The sequence below is a fragment of the Castanea sativa genome, chromosome 11 (genome assembly GCF_040712315.1).
Source record: "Castanea sativa cultivar Marrone di Chiusa Pesio chromosome 11, ASM4071231v1".
Taxonomy (NCBI): Eukaryota; Viridiplantae; Streptophyta; class Magnoliopsida; order Fagales; family Fagaceae; genus Castanea; species Castanea sativa.
The window spans coordinates 28,913,051-28,935,128 of record NC_134023.1 but is presented as its reverse complement, the minus strand read 5'-3'; the positions used below and the strand labels follow the sequence as shown (position 1 = coordinate 28,935,128).

At 39.6% G+C, this 22,078-nt stretch overlaps 1 protein-coding gene across 1 annotated transcript; it reads left to right on the top strand.

Annotated features, from left to right (window-relative positions):
* Positions 1–21,336: 21,336 nt before the first annotated feature.
* Positions 21,337–21,822, top strand: LOC142616323 (uncharacterized). The gene has a single exon (XM_075789199.1). The coding sequence runs from the start codon at positions 21,337–21,339 to the stop codon at positions 21,820–21,822; it is 486 nt and encodes a 161-aa protein (XP_075645314.1).
* Positions 21,823–22,078: the final 256 nt, after the last annotated feature.

Genomic DNA, 22,078 nt, shown 5'->3' with positions numbered 1-22,078 from the left:
AATTCCGCGGTATGCATGCACAGACCTCTTGTGTCGATGACTTCCAATGAAGTGTGACACAAACCGCGCTCCTAATTCCTTAAAAGTGCCGATGGAATTAGGCGTCAACTTGCCGTACCAATCCTCGCAAGCCCTTTCAAAGTGGTGAGGAAAGCTCGCACATGATTTCGTCCGCACACCCCGAAGATGCATCGTTGTTCTGAAGACTCCAGTGATCCAACGGGTCCTTGGATCCGTCATAATTTTCCACACGGGGCATTTTGAACTTCAAGGACGGGGCATGAATTCACCAACGCCGTGAATGGTGAATCCGTTCTATGGACTAGGTCGTCCGCATTGTGGGATACCCGTCCCTTAAGGGCGTTCATCATGGCATCCATACGTTCCCTCATCTCCCGCATCTCGGTGGCTATGTGAGTCGGCACCGTGTCTAAAGCAAGTGGTGGATTGGTTTCTTGTCGCTCTGGTCTAGTCGGAGCGTTGTGCCGCTCGGTCTTTCCGCGTTCCTTCCTTCCCCGGGCGCCTCCCCGATCTTCCCGTGGTGCACTCGATTTGCGGTTATTTGCCGCAACCGTTCTTCCAAATCATGATTCTCGCTAGCGAGGCGCTCAACCGCCGCCGCAAGCGTTTGGACTCGCCTTTCCAAAGCGGTGGTACGTGGTTCGTCGCCTTGATTGTTGTTCGTCGCCATCGATCGGGTGAGTGCCATGCAACTCTTTGTCTCGTGATAGAGCGAGGCTAAAAATAATCAAGATTTTCTTCCTCTATTTCCCACAGACGGCGCCAACCGATGATGCCGAAAATATCACCAAGTGAGTTGCAAGCGCTCCTCGAACGAAAGCAATATCTCGCAAAGAAAGCAAAGGACCTAAAAGAGAGCACCGGTGTGGTGTCGGCCAAATACCCTCCGAAGGTCAAGTTAGAATCTCCTTCCTTTAACCCTAGAGTGCCAGAGTTAAGAATATTATGCGTACCTTCATACCTAGGGTTTCTGGGGTATTTATATTGAGTAGAATTACCTTTCTTTTAGGATACAACTTCCTTCTCAAGTTCCTTTCCATATAGGGGTCTTCCCAAACGTGCGTCGCAAGAAGTCCAAATATACACGTTTGCGTGGGGATAAAGCAAAAGCTTATCTGAAATATATCAAACGACGTGCCACGTGGCATCCATAATTAATTTATACAAGACGGACATTCAGCAACACCCAACCGTCATAGCTGGGTTCCTCATGGTGTCGATCTGTCCTCACTGTCTCCATCCACTTACTATTTTTATCCCCTTCAGTGGCAGTCCTCTCTATGACTCATATGAATTGGCTTCACTAAGTCATATCATCGACAGGCATCTAATGGCATTTCCACATCTGGGACTGGGTGGATGTGGATCAAGATCAAACAACGTGGTGGTAATGGTATCGGGATCCTTAAACAGAGAAGAAAAAAATTCAAGTACTGGCTCTGGGTGTGTTATGAATATGATGTGGAAGAGGAAGGTGACCATAGAAGGAAGAAGGAACGAAAAGCCTCAGAAAATCAAAACATGGATTTCTTCCTTTTTTTTTTAAAGGATTGGTTCTTGGAGGATATAGAAATGAAGCAGGTGATTTGAGTATATGGGAATCATGATTTCTTTTTTTTTTCTTTTTTTTATCTTTGTTGGCGTTCAATGTTGAAAATGTGTGAGAGTGATGCTTGTGTCCAGTGGCCAGTTTCACTGGACACGTGTTCATATCCCAACTTGTCCAGTGGAATTAGCCACTAGACACAAACCGTTTCCAATGTGTGAAATGCATTATATATATATATATGATCATCTTTAGTGATCAAAGTCTAATTTATGAACTTGTTGAATGTAATATACATTGATTCAACTTCATAACATGACATAACGATAATTTTTATTTTTTCCCCTTAAATTAAATGAGTGACTCAATTAATATGCATGTTTGAGTTTGATTCTTGAGTGATGATGCCGAAAATCGTCTGTAAGTCGCACAGTGCTCACGTGCTCTAGACAAAAACCTGTGCAACACAAAAAGAAGAAGACTCTATAGAAAGTACCGGTGTGGTATTGGCCTAATATCCTCTGAAGGTAAAGTTAGAGAATTCTCACAACTCTAGAGTGCCAGAGTTAGGGTGAATTATGCGTACCTTGGTTTGTAAGGGTTTGAGGGTTTTTATAGTAGCGTAGAGCTGACATTCGTTTCTTGGCGAAGAGGGTCTTTCCTTGTAGGGAAGATTGTAGGGAAGATCCTCATTAATACGCGTATATTGCGGGATCCTTTCCATATGGGAATCCTCTTGATTAGGGTTAACCGTGGGGCACAAGATATTTCCTTAGATACACATTCGTGGAGGCCAAGAAAGTCACGCTGGACTCGTCATAGGCTTCCTTCTCCCCGTTAGCTTCCTTCTGTCGGCCTCTTATCACGTCTAGGCGTTCCGGTCGTCTCACATAGATGTCGTCAAGCGTGGAGTCATCGACCTATGATGTCGTTGTTTTCATCTCTTATGAATGAACAAGTGGAGCTGACGGGTTCATTAGGACCGTCGACTTCCTCATATGTGGACGAGTTTATCCTCTTCCAAAATTACCCTTATCATCAGCCCCTTACTCCATGGTTCCATTGGCTTCAGTTGACGGGTTATGGAGTTTGATTTGTAGCTTTTCTGTTATTTTTATTTGTTAAAAAAAAGGATGTTCATTAATGGTTCCTCGAGCAGCTATCATTAAATGCTAGGACACGTGGCACAAGCCGGTTGGCCTCGTTTCTAAACAAAAGCGTGGCTTCATTTCTCGTGTATTTTTGTCCTATAAAGATCTCATCTCCTCCTCTCATTTTTCCTTATTTCATCTTTGCAAACCCTGAGAGAGAGAGTTTTCATTCCATCATCTTCATTGTCATCAGCTTGCGGACTCCGTCACCTTTATTGAGTCGTCAATTAATCCTGTAAGTCCTCTTTTCCCTTCATTTCTATTTTTTACTTTTGTTTTCTAGTTAATCGTCACTTCTATAGAGAGACCCATCAAATAGGTTCTTAGAATACCTCTGTCGCTTGTAGGTGAATAGATGTCAGGTGATAGAGAAGCGATGAGTGAGCAGTCGTTGTTAGTCCATGAGGGAGAGGGCTACAACGAAGTCTACCTGTCGGGTCATGGGCCCAAGGAGGAATTATCCTGGTCGTTAGAGAGGGAACCATCTGCCCATTCTCCTAATGATGAAGGGGAAAATTATGACGTAAAGGAAGTAAGGGGAGATGTGGAGGACAGATACAACGAGGGAAAAGGGGACGGAGTGGAAGATGAGGGCATAGAGGAGGGTGATGAGGACGAGAGTGAAGATGATAGTGGAATATCCTCTGAGTAAGATTCAGGATGTTAAGAAGATGACGGAACCCGTCCCTTCATTCTTCCTACAATGTGGACGGTCAATGACTTTTACCTGAAGATGACAACCAGAATATTCAAGGAACTTTGGGATTGTTATCAAATCCATGACAGTATCCCAATCCGTCTACACATTAAGTTTGAAAGGTGTTACTTGGGGAAGACCACCGACGTCGGCATGTATGACGCCATGTTCATGGCAGGATTGAGATTGCCACTGACGGCACTTCACCGTCAGTTGGCCAATTTTCTAGGATTATCCGTCAACCAAATTGCTCCCAATGCTTGGAGGATATTCATAGGGGCTGAAACTCTTTGGGGTCGTCTTAGTGGTGGGAACCGTCAGCTTACTCTTGACGAGTTCTTTTGGTGCTACAGACCCCAACATATTGTCTCATCTTAAGGGATATATCACTTTGTAGCAAGGAAGAAAACACTTAGGCTGGTGTCAGACATGCCTAACTCCATTAGAAATTGGAGGGGTAGATATTTTTTTGTCCAAAGGATGGATTGGATATGCTGACAGGAGGAGTGGATTACAATGCCTCATGTTCTTTACAATACTTGAGGTATTGTCAAGGATTCAAGTTTGGCACCGTCTGCATTTTCACTTTTTCTTTATTTATTTGTTCAAGGGTTTAACATCGTCTACTTTTTCCCTTTTTCAGCTAGCGTTTGTCCGCATATAACCGACGAGCAGGAGGCTTTCATCCGTCGGGTGCTTGATATCCCTTTTGACGAATGGAAGTATAAGGACCTAATCACCCTTAACACGTTGCACGGCTACTGTGATGGTCTGGTGCCAACACCTACAGCTCGCAGACTAAACACATATTCCCGTCGTCGTAAGTTCTTTTTGCTTTTTTCTTCCCGTATTCTTCTTTCCGTCTACTTTATCTAACATCAATCTCTTACCCTTTGCAAAAATGGAGGCAGTGAGGCAAAAAACCTTGGTAAGGGCGTCAGCCATGGCGCGTAAGCAAAAAGGGCAAGAGAAAGAGAGGGCACCATCGTCAACTCCCAAGGTCGTTGGCAAGGGATCGTCCAAATGGAAAAGTGAAGGGAGGGATGACTATCCACTCAAGAAAGGGCCGGTCACTTCTGTAGGTGACAAACAGTCAAAGAAGCCGTCACCTCCCAAACCAAGTCATGCAGCTGGTAAAGGCTTAATGACGGCAACATGCCTTGTCACCCAGGGAACCTCTCGTCATCTTCTCACGCATAAGGGATATGCCATTGAGATGGTTGAGTCAATCATCAAGGAGACGGACTTGGACCCTTATGTTGAGCAGGAGACAGAAGATTTGAGGGCGTCGAGTCTTTTTGACCTTTCTAGGGTATGTCTTTTTCTTAGATTCTCTTCCATTTTGTTGTTCATTCATTAACTGACGGTTGTTTTGTTTTCAGGCACTGGTGTGTATGAAGGTGCTTCAAGATAGGTGCATCACCGAGGAGGGGGTGATCAATTGGCTTAGGAAGCGAAATGAGACCTTGACCAATGAACAAGAGCAATATAAGAGGGCCCTATTTACTGTTAACGAGAAGCTGAAAGAGGAAGCTAGTCTCTGAGAAAGGGCGCAAGAGGAAAAGGCGAACTTAGAGAAAGAGCTGACGGTTCTTTATGGGCAGGTAGAGACGGCCAGGGCTAATGCAATAGCGGAGTTTAAGGCTTTCTAGCCCTTCATTAATGCATGTGCGGTCTACTATGGTGACGGGTTTGATGACTGCCTAAAATAGGTCAGGTCCATTTACCTAAATCTTGACTTATCCAAAGTCACCACAGATGATCCACTGTTGATGACCCCTGCTAGTGGCGATACCACCAATGAAGAGACTAACAACTCTACTCATGCTGAGCAGGGTTTGAAAGATGACGGCGTGGTGCTTGCTCAACTTGCTTTGGAGAGACCCATCACTCCCTTGATCTTGTCTACTGAAGATCCTCCTCTTAAAGATGCCAAGAATCCTTCTTCCCAGGACGCCCAAAATCCTCCTACAAAAGATGACGAGAGCCCTCCTGTTCAAGACGTCCAGAATCCTTCAGTCTAGTTTTTATTTGTTTAACTTTTTCATGTATTCCATCTTATCTTCAGACAATATTAAGTGCCCTATTGTTTTTGGGCTTTTGTTGTAAACACTTTTTTATTTTACGGCGTCTGTTTAATATTTTACATCCTTCGCTTTGAGTATCCTCTTGCTGATTTCTTATTTTGAGATATGTGTATGTTCATCCGCCTTGTTGTGCTCCTCCCTTTGAGGACTTGATGCATTTTAGGAATGAACCCATCCACGTAGTACTTAATAACTTGTGTGTTAGTACTTAATAACTTGTAGGCATGAACCCATCCACTTTGGACTTAAATCGTCCTTTTTGAGGATTTAGTATCAAACTCGTCCATTTATGGTCTTAGTAATGAATTTGTCCACTTAAGGACTTCGTAATGAACTCATCCCCTATCAAACTTGTCCATTTATGGACGTAGTAATGAATTTGTCCACTTAAGGACTTCGTAATGAACTCGTCCCCTTGTGGACTTCGTAATGAACTCGTCCACTTGTGGACTTTGTAATGAATTCATCCATTTAAGAATTTCATAATGAACTCGTCCACTTGTGGATTTGGTAATGAATTTGTCCATTTGAGGACTTCGTAATGAACTCGTCCACTTGTGGACTTCGTAATGAATTCGTCCACTTAAGGACTTCGTAATGAATTCGTCCACTTGTGGACTTCGTAATGAACTCGTCCACTTGTGGACTTGGTAATGAATTCGTCTACTTAAGGACTTTGTAATAAACTCTTCCACTTGTGGACTTCGTAATGAACTCATCCACTTAAGGACTTTGTCCATTTAGGCATCCCTTGGGATGATCTGTTCACTTGTGGACGTGGTTTTGAACTCGTCCACTTGTGGACTTAGTGAATTCGTCCACTTGTGGACTCAATTATTTCGTAGGCATCCCTTGGGTTGATCTATCCACTTTTGGATGTAGTTTTGTAGAAATGTATACATACACATGTTATATCTGAAGAACTCCTCTTATTGTGATAAATACGTGCATAAGTAAAAAACTGTTCTTAAAAAGAATAAAAACCTGCCCTTTGGGCTTAGAAAGTACTGTAGATAAAAATTAACTGAAAGAAATAAACTAGAAATGAGAAGTGGCACCCTTCATGATGTCATCTATTGGTAGTATTTCTTTAGATGCTCGACGTTCTATGGATGGTGCAACTTCTACCCGTTTAATGTCTCTAGGTGGTAGGTGTCTTTCCTCTGCCATAACGTGACTCTGTAGGGTCCTTTCCAATTAGGTCCGAGCTTTCCCTAGGAGGGATCTCTTGTGGCACCTGTTACCTTCCTTAAGACGAGATCCCTAACTTGGAAGTCTCTGTGTCGGACTCTAGAGTTGTAGTGCTTAGCCATGAGGTCCTAGTATCCGATGTGCAAACATCTTGTTCATGAGCCTCTGATATGTTGTGCCAGGCCGAACGACATTACTTTGTAGCAGAAGAGGCCTTGGCTGGTGACAAACGAAGTCTTCTCCTAATCAGCTTCATTCAGTTTGATCTAGTTGTAACCAGAGAAAGCATCCATAAGACTCAATAGCTGGTGTCTGGCCGTATAGTCTACTAGGACGTCAACCTGCGGGAGGGGGTAGCTATCATTGGGGCATGCCTTGTTCAAGTCTGTAAGGTCTACACACATCCTTCACTCCCCGTTGGCCTTTTTGACCATCACCACGTTAGCCAACTAGTCGGGGTAGTATACTTCTTTAATGAAGTCTACATCTTGCAACTTGCAGACTTCTTCCGCTATAGCTCAGTCTTGTTCCTGGGCGAACATTTCCTTCTTCTGATTGATAGGGGGAAAAGTGGACAACACATTCAACCTGTGCACCATGACTGAGGGGTCGATCCCGAGCATGTCTTCATGGCTCCAGGCAAATACATCCTGGTTTTCTTTTTGAAATGTCATAAGTGCTTGACGGATTGGCAGACCGGCGAGAGTGCCGATCCTAGTCATTCGCTCAGGCCTCGCGCTATCGAGAGTATATTTTCCAATCCCTCAATGGGCTCTACAACCATCCGCTGTTCTTCTATGCTCGTGGTCTGTAAATGGTCGTCCAACTCCAACATTGCTATGTAACATTTGCGTGCCGCCACTTGATCCCCACGTACTTCTCCAACTCTGTACTCGGTGGGGAACTTAATCATCAGGTGATAAGTTGAAGCCACGGCCTTCCATGAGTTGAAGGTAGGTCGCCCTAAGATGGCATTGTAGATAGACGAACAATCAACCACAAGGAATGTTACATCCTTAGTGATTTGCTGAGGGTAATCACCAACTGTTACGGGCGATGTGACTACATCGAGGGGATATACTCTTGTTCCTCTGAACCCAACGAGAAAGGCGTTGGTCGGAACTAGCTGTTCTCTTTCAATCCTCATCTGCTGGAATGCGGGTAGTAAAGGATGTTAGCAGAGCTTCCGTTGTCAACCAGGACCCGGTGTGTGTTGTAATCCCTTACTTGTATGCTAACAACGAGTGCATCGTCATGCAGGTGGTGGAGATGTCAAGCATCTTCCTCTGAGAATCCAATGATGGGGTTGTCGACCCGCACCATCTTTGGGACGAAGCCCGCCAGTTGGACATTCTGAACCTTCCTTAGGTAAGTCTTATGGGCCTTTTTAGATAAGCCAGAAGCTGTAGTTCCCCCACGATCATTCTTATGTCTCATAGGGGCAGCCTAGAATGCTCGTTTGCCCTTCGGGCAGCATGTTCTTGCGATGCATCCATCCTTTCCTTACTGACAAACCTTTGGAACTTTCCTTGTCTAATAAAAACTTCTATTTGCTGCTTCAAGTCGTAGCAGTCGGATGTATCATGACCTTAATCAAGGTGAAAATGGTTGTACTTGTCTTTGGACCTCTTATTGGGGTCTCTCTTCAGCTTGCCAGGAAACGTCAAGGCTCTTTCGTCCTTGATCTGCATTAAGACTTGATCGATTGGGGCATTGAGCGAGGTGAAGCTTGCAAACCTCCCGGTGGGGTTGGAGCGCCTATCCTCCTGTCGGTCTCTAGTCCTAGTTGTCTTCTATCCCATGTCCTGCCGTGCCTCTTCTTATCTTTCCCTCTTCTTGGGATTCTCTTCTCGAGCAAGCAACGCATCTTCTGTGTTCATGTACTTGGTAGCCTTGTAAAGCACGTCTGACATAGTCTTCGAGTCATTTTTGTATAAGGAAAACAAAAACTTTCTTTTCTGTAATCCATTCGTGAATGCAGCCACGAGTATCTTGTCGTCAGCTTCATTAGTTAAGAGGGCCTCTTTATTAAAGCAGGTAATGTAAAACCTCAGGGTTTCATCCTCCCATTTCTTGATTTTCATCAGGCATGCAGTGGACTTCTTATACTTATGCCCCCCGATAAAGTGCTAGGCAAACTGGGCGCTCAACTCCTTGAAGGTACTAATATAGTTTGGTGTTAACCTACTGAACTAAACCCGGGGCCCTTTAGCATAGTGGGAAAGGCCCGGCACATGATCTCGTCTGCCACGCCTTGCAAGTGCATCAGGGTTTTGAAGGACTCCAGGTGATCTAAGGGATCCTTAGATCCATTGCAGGCATCTACCTACGGCATGCAAAACTTTAGTAGAAGGGGAAACAAAGTGACGGATGCAATGAATGGTGAATCAGTTCGATGGACTAACTCGTCGAGGTCACTAGACACCCACCCTCTGAGGGCGTTCATCATGAAGTCCATTCGTTCCTTCATCATCTGCATCTCTACTACCATGTATGGTGGAGCCATATCTGTGGCGGGTGGACAACTTGTATCCTATCACTCTTGTCTACTTAAGGCGTTGCTGCCCTTCAGCCCTTCTTGGTCCCTTCTCTTAGTGCTAGTGCTTTCTTGGTCCTCCTCTTAAGTATTAAGCCCTGCATTCTTTTGGCGCAGCTACTCCTCTAAGTCATGGTTTTGCTTGGTGAGGCGTTTTATGGTCGCGGTGAGAGTTTGAACCTGTCTTTCGAGGGCAGTGGTACATGATTCATCTCCTTGATTATTGTTGGTGGTCACCATTGAGCGAGTAAGTACCATGCAACTCTTTGTCTGGGAAGCGGTAGTATGGCTTACAAGTTCCCCACAGACGGTGCCAACTGATGATGCCGAAAATCGTCAGTTTTTTGCACAGTGCTCACGTACTCTAGACAAAAACCTTCGTAACACAAAAAGAAGAAGACCCTACAGAGAGTACCGGTGTGGTATCGGTCAAATACCCTTCGAATGTCAAGTTAGAGAATTCTCACAACTCTAGAGTGCCAGAGTTAGGGTGATTCATGCGTACTTTGGTTTGTGAGAGTTTGGGGGTTTTTATAGTAGGGTAGAGCTGACATTCGTTTCTTGGTGGAGAGGGTCTTTCATTGTAGGGAAGATCCTCATTAATACACGTATATTGTGGAATCATTTCCATGTGGGAATCCTCTTGATTATGGTTAACCATGGGACACAAGATGTTTCTTTATATACATATTCATGGAGGCCAAGCAACGCCACGCTAGACTCGTCATAAGCTTCCTTCTCCCCGTCAACTTCCTTCCGTCGGCCTCTTATCTTGTCTAGGCGTTTTCGTCGTCTCACATAGATGTCATCAAGCGTGGAGTTGTCGGCCTATGATGTCGTCGTTTTCATCTCTTATGAATGAACAAGCGGAGCTGACGGGTTTATTGGGACCGTCAACTTCCTCATATGTAGATGAGTTTACCATCTTACATAATTACCCTTATCACTGGGGTTACTTTAAATTTTAATTTTAAAGTGTGGACGATCTAATTAAGGATTTTTGTTTCGATTGAGCATTTTGTAATTGAGATAGACAAAGTGACAAACATACCAATACCAATACCAATACCATCACTGCGTCTGTAATTGCCAGCTTATATATATATATATATATATATATATGTTCGTGGGCAAGTTGTTGACTTGTTTATCACTGATAACCGATAAAGAGTGTTTTTAGTAATGTAGTAATTAGAGATAATTCATATAAAATTATGTCAACGAAGTGGCTTCTGAATTATTTATAAATAAAAGAAATATCAAATCGTACATGTAGATGAGAGGTCTCATTGGAAAGTTATTTTACTTTTGTCAGTTCTTATACCCCTTGTGAGTGTGAGATCATATTCAATTATTAATGATGACAGATTAAGACCAACTGTAATATATAACTCAGGTTGCATCACCCCCCCCCCCCCCCCACCACACACACACACACACACACACAATGGTTGCCATTATTTCAAAAATAAATAAAAACTTATAGAGCCGAGAAATTAAGTCTACTAGGAGAATTGTTGACGTGGTTTTGCTTACTTTTCAACTAATAGAATGCTGCTATTTATGCAAATGTGACATCTAGTCATTTTTATTTTATATTTTTTGTACTGATTAAGAAGCTCGCATATACATTTGTTTAGATAATATTATCTCATTGATCAGAAAGGACCACATTTGCAATCCTCCATGTAAATAATAATTTCTCAGTAGAGCCCAAAAGAATTTTAAACAGAGCTTTTTTGTTTTCTGTTTTTAAATATTGAGCTGTGTCCCATTAAAAAATTGGGGTCCAGAAACGTAAGAGGATCAACCAGATTTAATAATTTTTGTAGTAATATAATAACGTATTGAATCTTTTATTTTTTAATTTTAAGATGAAAATCAGATTCATTATATGTAGAATTCTTCACCATTCAATAAACTGGGACGGATCTCAATGGATAAATATGCAGTATTTATTGCCTGGAAAGGTATGCAACAGGAATAGCAGGGAAATAAATAAATGCAGTGAAAGGAGGCGCCATAGGGTTGTACTTACATTACCAGGAAGGAAATAAAACCTCATATGCATATATAGTTGGTGAAGTGCGCAATGAATTGTACTATGGATGGGCCATTAATTGTCACCAAAGGAGGGAGATGGACTTTAGCCCATCTCATTTTTCTGGTATGAATTTTGGTGGTTCGAGAATGAAATGTTTATTGTGAGAGAGAGTGTGCGTACAATAAACAATTTACTCAATATGAAATCACAATTTAATGAATGAACTTTCAAGTGTTAAATTTCTTGTCCTAAAGTTTGAACAAAGATGATAATTTTATCAAGATAGGGTAAAAAAAAAAGTCATTTGGATTGTTAGATGTGTATGAACTTAATTCCAAACATTATCGGATCTCCTTGCAATCAAAACGACACTTTTACATACAAAAATTGGACTACCAAATTGAAAGATCAAGCCACATTAAATTTCAACAAACAAAAAACAATTTTGGAATTAGGGTTAAACATATGTGATTTTGAATGAATCATCATGATTGGTTATAAAAAAAAATAATTGTGTCAAAATACCATTAGTTTAAGCTTAACATTAAAAATGTTCAAGTGTACATTGGATAAATTAACTATTTTGGATATTTAGTTAATTATCTTTCAAGGGGTTGGGCTTTGTTGCGATGACAAGTACATTTCACCAAAAGCAAGTTTGAGTCCGGAAATTTAACTCTCCAAAAACTGGGAGTGTGGCTGCTTACCCATATCTCACAAAAGTAAGAGTTTTGTATATTGGGTATAATCTTTTAGTTAATTATCTTCTAAAAATGAATAATTAATGAAGTTTAAAAAAATGCTAACTATCCCTTTAACTAATTTGATCATTGAGTGGAATAAATGTGGCTTAAAACTTGTATTTTACCTCAAAATAAACTAGAAAATCCAATTAAATTGGTTTAAGATGGAAATGTGCACCAGAAATTAAAGTGTCATTATGTGATTTTACACAAAATTAGTAAGCTAAATAGCATATAGTATGTGGTCAACAAACACTATTTTCAAACAATTTGTTGGGTATACACGTGTAAGTAAAGTCCCAAATTAAATAATGATGAAAAGAATGAGTGATTAATATAACACAATTGAGCATATACTCATTAGGCTTAGGCCTTTTGGGTTAAAGCGTGTCTCTATATGTTATATTAATTACTCAAGGAAACTCCTTAAGGTGTTTATCTACCTAAGGTGTTAGGAATCCACGTGTTCCTAGGATTCATTTGGGGCGGCAGACTTGCTTATAAAAGCAAGGATTAGAGTGCCGCATAATGGTGATAGCAGCAACAATGGTGTGTTGCATAAGAAAAAGGAATACACACAAGAGAAAAAGAGATAGATTGTGCCACATAAGGAGAGCAGAAAAAGGTGCCGCACAAGAAAAAAGAGAGAGTAGCCAAGAGGGAGCTACTTAGAGAAAGAAGACAACCAAGAGAGATAGTTGTACATGGAGAAGAAAAATAGAAAGAAGAGAGCAAAGTGTCCTATGAGAGAGATAATTAGTGTGTGTGAGAGCAAAGAAAAACAAAAAAGATTTTTCTTTAGCCGTGAGACATACACAAGAGAGTTATTATAATTGATTTGATAATAGTGAAATTATTCTGAGTTTGTCCCATACTTTTTTAATTCAAGGAGAAAGGGTTTTCCAAGTAAATATTTATGTTTTGTATGTGATTGTTATTTTGGATTGCTAATATTATTGATAATAAAATTTGGGATTTAACAAGTAGTATCATAGCCCATGGTAGTGTGGGACAAAGAAGGCAAGGTTAAAGAGGTTCTTTTCGCAGTTGGAGCGGAAACGAGATGTGTGTACTTGAAGCCCTTTCGCAAATGGAGCAAGACGGGCCCCTTTCGTAGTTAGAACGAGGATGATATTTTGCACCAAGCAAGCCCATAAAGTCCACATAAACGATCTTGGAAAAGGCCCAACAAATGAGTATTATTGCCAATGGTGCTAGACAATAATGAGGTACAAGGTTCCCATGAAGGATAAAAGATGTCCGAGATTGACACATGGAGGCCCATGGATGACGCACTAGTGATGGGAAAGGCCCATTAGGCAAGGGGAGTGAGTAGGACTTATTCATGGCTCACAAAGAGGTCTTAAGGCCTACAGAGAGGCAGAGACTCACGTGAGGAGGAGATTGTTGGGTATACACTTGTGAGTGAAGTCCCATATTGAATAATGATGAGAAGAATGAGTGATTAATATAACATAATTGAGCATATACCCATTGGCCTTAAGCCTTTTGGGTTAAAGAGTATGTTATATTAATTACTCAAGGAAGCTCCCTAAGGTGTTTATCTCCCCAACACAATTCACTTGAATTTTCTTTCAGATAAGCTTATCAAATCATCTTAAAAGAAGACTTTTAATTGATCTTTAAGTCTTTGAGCTCTTTAACACTACACACCCTTGACGTGATGAACACTCCACAAATTCAAAGTTCTTGTGGAGTGTGGGGGGCATAGGCGCCATTGCTAAAAACATGATCTACAGCTCATTTACAAATTTCCAAAAGTTCATTAACCAAACCAATTCTCTAACTCCTTAAAATACCTATAGACACTTGATTTTGCACCCGTGATTTAATCAAGAAAAATGACTGGAATGACCATCCATGTACCCCAAAAATCATGATTCCACTACATGCATCAATTTGTTCTTGCATTACATGCATCAACTTATTCATTGCATATCTAAAAAATGATCTTGAGATTCTAATGGTTGGAATGGTGTGTCTAGCTTTTAAATTGAACCATTGGATCGAAAGATATTGCATGATCAAGTTTACACGGTCAACATGCATTATGTCTAGGAAAAGTCGACCACTCACAATTAATTTAAATTAATTCTAATTGGTTAAGCAATTAAAATTAGTTAAATAATTTTGTGATTGGTCGATAATTAGTGTCTAAAATAGGATTGCATGCATAGGAATAAAAGGGATGATTGGGTAACAATAAAATTGTATATAATCGGAATTTTATCAAGATTTATTTTAAGGGATTTATCTACAAAATAATTGTTCCCAAAAAGTTTGAATTATCCATAAAAGTGATAAAAAATCATAGATTAAGGATGAAAACACATCTAGGTACAAGGACCAAATAAAAAAACCCTAGAATTGGAGTCCAAAACGCACCTGAACATGAAAGTGTGCTCAGCATCCAAGAGCACCATTCGGCACTTTAAAAGTGTTGAATTGGCCCCTTTTGGCCTTTGGCCCAACGCCTTTCGGGTGAAGATAATGCACACCCTTTTCAATCTTTCAGGAAAAGGATGAGTCCCAATTCGCGTTCTACACATCAGAGCTATTTTTTAGAGTTCTCTGACCTCTATAAATAGAGACTGGATCTCATAATTCGAAAACTTTTTTTTTTTTGGTGCTCTAAGAGGCATACGTTTTTAGACTCTCCAAGTGCTTATATTTGCTGATCCTCTCTGATATTTGCTGCCAAAATTTGGGTTTTTAGAATTCAAAGATAATTAAATAACTTTCTTTGAACCCTAAAACATCCTCTCAAGAACAAGGGGTGCTCATGCAAGAGGTTGTTTTCAATCACCCTATTCCTTTTTTTTTATGTCTTTCTCTTATGATGATGCATTTTCCTTTATCCATAACATGAATTGTTAATCATTGTTTTGTTAAAGCATGATTTTTATATAATTTTTGTGATCTCTTTCTTGATTCCAATAATCTGCATATAATCAATGCTTTTTCTTAAAACAAAAATGGATTTGCATCTTTCTTAGATGTAGGTCTAAAATTTTTCTTAATTAAAAACAGATCTGCATCTTTCTTATAGATGTAGATCTAAAATTTTTCATAAACAAAAAATGGATCTGCATCTTTCTTAGATGTAGATCTGAATTTTTTCTCAATCAAAAACGGATCTGCATCTTTATTAGATGTCGATCTGAATTTTTCTCAAATCAAAAACTGATTTGTATCCTTCTTAGATACAGATATGATTTTTCTATAATATATGCAAATTTTGAAACAAAGAAAAAGATTATGCATGATTGTATTCATGGTTATTTGTTTTATTTAGTTCATGTAGCCTAAATTTATCTTATGAATGAAATTCTCTTCATAAAAAAATCTTTTCCATATTTTTTGAACTTATAAAAACATATCTGATTTTTTATGTTATCAAAAACCATTTTTTTTTATCATCACAAAACAGATATGATCTTTTACAAAGTTAAAACCATGTTTTTTTATTCTCAAAAACTCTGCTTTTTCTAAACTAAAAACCAATTTTTATCTCTAAAACATATCTGAGTTTTTCTCTCCAAAAACCATTTTTTTATTATTATTATTACAAAATAGATTTGGCATTTTTGACAAACCAAAATCAATTTTTTACCACTAAAAACAGATCTGAATTTTTAGAAACAAATAAGAGGATTCATTCATAAATGAATTTGTGTGATTTAGTTTTGTGTATATACAACATGTCATTCATAGCATGCATAAATGATACAAGAGTTTAGAAGACCAGACTCTGTCTGGGTGGAATGGGTGCCTAACACTTTCCCATTCCGTAACCTAGCATCCGAATTTAGTTCTTTGGGATAGGCAGATCTAAGCCTTGTCTTTATTTTATTTTGGGTAGAATGTAACTAGGACAAAAAGCCATGTAATTATTTGGTAGTTTGTAACTAGGACCCAAAGCCATGTAATTTTCGATTTTTCAAAAATGTATTTTTTTATTCAATCAATGAAAAGAACAATTCAGTCATGTATTTTATATATATTTTTTCTTATTTTTTTGTATAAAAAAAATAAATGACGACTCCACACCACTTACCCAAAAAGAGAAATGCCCTAAAAAGCACTCCAACAACCTCTTTTTTTTTAAGAGGCACTTTTGGCGAGGTCTCTCACAATGGCGACTCCACTGGGGATGTCGAGGGCTAAGCTTCGTATTAGACTTAAGTGACCAAATGTGTACCCTTGTTTTGCATGGTCTTGCATGATATAGTTGTTTGTTTGTTTATTTATGTTTGATAGGATGTTGTATGATATTTTGGCGTATGGTATTTGTTGTTTGTATTGCTTGTTAAAATCTTTCCCTAACTGTCATAGTGTGTGCCATTCAAACAACAATGTATGCATCCCTTTTCAACAATTTTGTGGTGGTAGTAACCATGGACCACCGATCTTTATTAGATTCGAGTACCTAGTGATGAACTCACCAACTTATCGCCCAAGGTCACTGGATCATTTCCTGTTGACTATAAAGGACAAATCATGCCGTTCGGACCAACGCTTTGTTCATTACATTACAAGTTAGGAGGTGTAACGTCCTAGCTATGGGAAACAATGAAACAACAAACCCACCCTACAACGTAATGACTTAGAACCTATCTCTAGGTCAATCTCGGTTAAAATTGTATTGCATGTTGTGTGTGTTTTTTTTAGTTGATTGATGGATATGGATGGGGTCTTAGCTTTAGTTAACCCGACCAAGTTTGTCATTATGGGAGAATTTGGTCTAGATCTGAAGGAAGGGTACAAAGAGAACCTAAGGCCGACACTCAAGCCAGTAGCTCCAGTTCCAAGCCAGCCACTCCCATTACAGTGCTGAAGCCCGTAAGCATAGAAGAAACTCCACTGCTGCAACATCACAATCCCATATCCAACCTACAAGACACTTCAAACCCCAAGTAAATAACCAAACATCCACAAATGGGGGGAGACACTTCAAACCCCAAATAAACAACCAAATACCCACAAAGAGGGGGAGACACATCAAACCCCAAGACACCGATCCCCATGACCCAACAAAAAATTGTCCACATCACAAAAGGGGGAGACACTTCAAAACCCATGCATTTTATGACTAACAAACCTATAGACATGGAGATTGAAGAAGAAGCCACAAATTATATGGATATAGATCCCACAGTACTGATGTTGAGGGAAGAAGGAGCTTACTGGGAGCCACCTGCCATTGTGGAAGCCACGACCAAGTTGAAGAACTGGGCATGGGAGGGAGCCGCCCACCCCATGGAGGACTCCGTGAGGAAGATCAAAACCGTCAAGTTAGTCACTTTTACCAAGAAAATCAAGACCGCCGAGCCAGTCACCCTTGCCAAGAACATTGTTTCTGTTTCTATTGAGTCTAGTTTTTCTAATGTTTCTGTTCGTGTTAAGTTTGTTTGTGATAGCTTTCCAGTTGAGTCCGTTAAGTCTTTTGAGTCTGTTGAGAACTCTTTTCCCTTTGTTATGATTTCTGATTATGCTTATTTGCTGGCTTTGAATGTTTTTATTTCTAAAATTGGTGAAGATAATAAGGAATTAAAACATGGATACCTAGAACCTATAAAAGAAGAAACCCAACCCACTAACCTAGGAACTAAGGATGAGCCCAAAATAATCCAAGTGGGCAATACCCTAACCACTTCTAAGAAAGATGCATTAATGGCACTACTGACAGAATTCAAGGAGGTCTTTACCTGGTCATATGAAGACATGCTTCGGATTGATACAGATATAGTATAGCACTGCATTCCAACAGATCCAACCATGAAGCCAGTTAAGCAAAAGCTGAGAAGAATGAAGCCAAAGTGGACTCTCAAGATCAAGGAAGAAGTGGAGAAACAGTACAATGCTAGATTCCTAAGAGTGGTCAACTATCCAAAGTGGTTAGCTAATGTGGTTTCAATACCAAAGAAGGATGGGAAGGTCAGAATGTGTGTAAATTTTCGAGATTCGAATAAGGCCAGCCTGAAAGATGATTTTCCTTTGCCTCACATTGACGTCATGGTGGACAACACAGTAGGTCATGCTTTGCTATCGTTTATGGATAGATTTTTAGGATACAATCAGATCAAGATGGCTCTAGAAGATATGGAGAAAACCTCCTTTATTACACCATGAGGGACATATTGCTACAAGGTCATGTCATTTGGCCTAAAAAATGCTGGTGCTACTTACCAACGTACAACCACTTTTTTGTTGCATGATTTGATCCATAAAGAAGTAGAAGTTTATGTTGATGACATGATAGTGAAGTCCAAAGACCATGAAGGGCACATACCAACTTTGAGGAAGTTCTTTGAAAGAATTCAGTTTTACAAGTTACGGTTGAATCCCAAGAAATACACTTTCAGAGTCACATCCGGAAAACTGTTAGGGTTTATGGTAAGCCAAAGAGGAATATAAGTTGATCTTGACAAAATCAAGGCAATTGTAGAGATGAAACCTCCTAGAATTGAAAAGGAGATTCGAGGATTTCTAGGAAGAATACAGTACATCAGCAGGTTCATAGCCCAGATCACCATGACATGTGAACCAATCTTCAGACTACTTAAGAAGGAAGTCCCTATAGTGTGGAATGAACAGTGTCAATAAGCCTTTGAAAAGATCAAGAGTTATCTGATGAAACCACCAATACTTGTCCCATGAGTACCCAAAAATCTATTGTTTTTGTATCTCACCTCTACAAATACAGCAATAAGGGCTTTGCTTGTTCAATACCTAGAAGAGACTAGAAAGGAGAATGCAATTTACTACATCAGCAAGAAGATGTTTCCTTATGAAGAAAAGTACTCACCATTAGAGAAGACATGTGTAGCACTTGTATAGGCAACCCGTAAACTCTGACATTATATGCTTGCTTACAAGGTTTTGTTAATAGCAAGAATGGATCTTTTGAAGTACTTAATGGAAAACCCGTGCAAGATGGGAAGACTGCTAAATGGGTCTTTCTTTTATCAGAATTTGATATTAAATATGTGACTCAGAAATCTGTGAAAGGGAGAGCAATTGCCAATCACTTAGCCCATTGTTCACCAAGAGAAGCTGAAGAGATCCAAGGGAACTTTCTGGATGAAGATATCATGGGAATTGAGGTAGAATCGTGGAAGGTGTATTTTGATGGAGCAACAAATCAAAACAAAAGTGGAATTGGAGTTCTCTTAATTTCACCAAAAAGGACACACATTCCATTTTCTGGCAGACTTAACTTTCCAACCCCAACAATGCCACAGAATATAAAGCTTGCATTATGGGTCTATAGGCAGCCTTAAGCCTAGGAGTGAAGGAGTTAAAGGTATACGGAGACTCAGCTCTAATAATCTCTCAGATTAAGAATAAATGGAAGATCAAAGAAGAAAGGCTTATGCCTTATCATGAATGTCTTCAGAAGCGGGCATCAAAATCCAATATCAGTATATGCCAAGGATGTAGAATCAAATTGCAGATGCTTTAGCAACCATGGCATCCATGATGGATAGGCCAAAAGAAGATGAAGCCAGGCTGATAGTGTTGGAACAGAAAGAAAAACCAGCCTAGCGCATGACAATAAAAGAAGATAAGGGAAAGAATGAGGGAGGTGAATGGTATTCAAACATCCTATAGTACCTCAAGGATAGTGAAGGAAAAAATCTGGTTTTGCATCTCATACAAAACCCACAGCGGAAGAGACGAACTAGGATCTATTTCATTCATGATTGATAACATGCACCATGTAAATTTCAGAATTTAAGAACAAGATAGCGTACCTTGGTGTGGAGAAATTCAAAACAAAGACTAGAAGCATTTGGGAACACTTTTAATCTTCACTCCAATTCCACTTTACGCCCAAGATGTGTGGTCTCTCAATCAGTTTTTCAAAGGGAGAATGAAAGTGTGTCTCACACTCTCTCACACACCGTTTCTTTTTCTTTTCTAATCTCATCTCATAAAAAATTCTGTATGTTTCTCCCTTTATAACTAAATAATTATCTAATTGGGCTAGCCTATTGGGCCTTTCCAATTAGGCTTTAGTGTGTGGCTTGAAGTGGGACCAAAAGGGACCAATAAGACACTAGCTCCAATGGGCCTTGGGCTTTTCCGTCAACTCTTGACAAGTCCAAAGTTACCATTAATTATATTTAATACCATTATATAAATATAATTGCACTCTAGGCCTTATTAATAAATTATATCTCAAGACTTTATTGTACACGTAACCCCTTCATAAAATATTCGTAGTAACACAAAGTCATAAATGTAGACTGCCACTTTGTAAATTACTACATCTTATCCTTGAGTACCCGATTTAATTCTTTAAAGTTATTCATTATATATTTATGAAATCCAATTTCATAAATATATACTTTAGTAATTTCTTACTAAAGTGGTTAGGCCTAACTCTCTGAATAACTGAAACCATTAAACTTATCTCAAGGGAATATTTTATATCTCCATTAAGAGACTATGAATTCCATCTTGAGAATAAATGTTCCATCAACACTAAATGTGGCTGCCCAACATACTGAGGTTTTGACCGTCACTTCAGATCTCACTCTTGATATATCAAAGCAACCTACACTTCACGATCAGGTCCATTATTCTCTCAGGATTAAGAGTTCATGCAAATAGAAGTCGTGAGATTTATTATTCATTTGATAGTCATTAGGAGAACAATAAATCTCACAGCGGTCCTGTTCAATATGTTTTAACTCTTAAAACATATCAACATATCAACTAGAAGTCTCCACTTCCATGATCAAGACAAATCATCGTAGTTGACACGTTATAGTCTTCGCAGATGAAATGCCCAATTTCATCACCGACTACGAACTATAAATTCTGAGTTTACAAAGAACTTGTGATTTACATCTTCTGTGACTTTTCACATAAATCACATACAATGCATCTCATGGACTATATGATAATGTCCCATATTCATGTTACCACTATTTTAGATAATAATAAAATAACTTTATCAATCACAATATTAAGTCATACATCATGTCATACATAATGTCATACATAATATCATACAATAGGATTTAAGGGCACTAATCCTAACAGATAGGACATACCCACCATCTGCAGATAAGAATGACTAATTGACCATCCGCTGGTTGTCCACTAATTACATTATTTGAGGCAAAAGGCTTTACAGAAGATTCTATGACAGAATTCATCTCCTTTGTATAACCACCAAGGAGGCACAATAGATAATTGAAGAGGTTCATGAGTCAAGTTATGGGCCACATATGAATGCACACATGTTGTCAAGGAAGATAATGAGACAAGGCTATTACTAGACTACCATGGAAGCCGACTGTGCGGCTCGTGTTCGAAAATGTCATCAATGCCAAGTCCATGGAGATCTGAATCACATGCCGCCCATGCCACTACATACTATGACATCACCTTGGCCCTTCTCTACATGGGGGATAGACATTATTAGGAAGATTCATACAACTGCATCCAAGGGCTATGAATTCATGCTTGTAGCCATTAATTACTTTACTAAATGGGTAGAAGCTGCCTTTTACAAAGTTCTAAATTCAAAGAAAGTTGCTCAGTTCATTCAGACCAACATCATCTACAGATATAGGGTACCACATGAGATTATCTCTAACAATGGGTTACATTTTAAAGGAGAACCAGAGAAACCACTACGACAGTTCAACATTCAGCACCACAAGTCTTCACCTTACCATCCTCAAACCAAGGAGGAAGTTAAGGTTGCTAATAACATAGGCCGAATCTTGAAGAAAAGAACAAAGAACTACAAAGACTGGTACCTATAGTTGTCCTATGCACTTTTGGGGTACAGAACATCAATTCAATCTTCCATAGGAGCCACTCCTTATTCATTGGTGTATGGGATGGAAGCAGTCCTTCCCATTGAAATGGTTGTCGGTTCACTAAGGACAGTATTGAAAAGTGAAATCCCTGAGGAAGATTGGTTGCAAAGAAAATACGACCAATTATGCATACTGGATGGGAAAACACTCAAAGCTCTGTATCACATTCAGGGATACCAAAGGAGACTCAAAAAAGCTT

Coding starts and splice junctions, on each gene's coding strand:
- LOC142616323 (XM_075789199.1), top strand. CDS start 21,337: ATGGAAGCCGACTGTGCGGCTCGTGTTCGAAAATGTCATCAATGCCAA.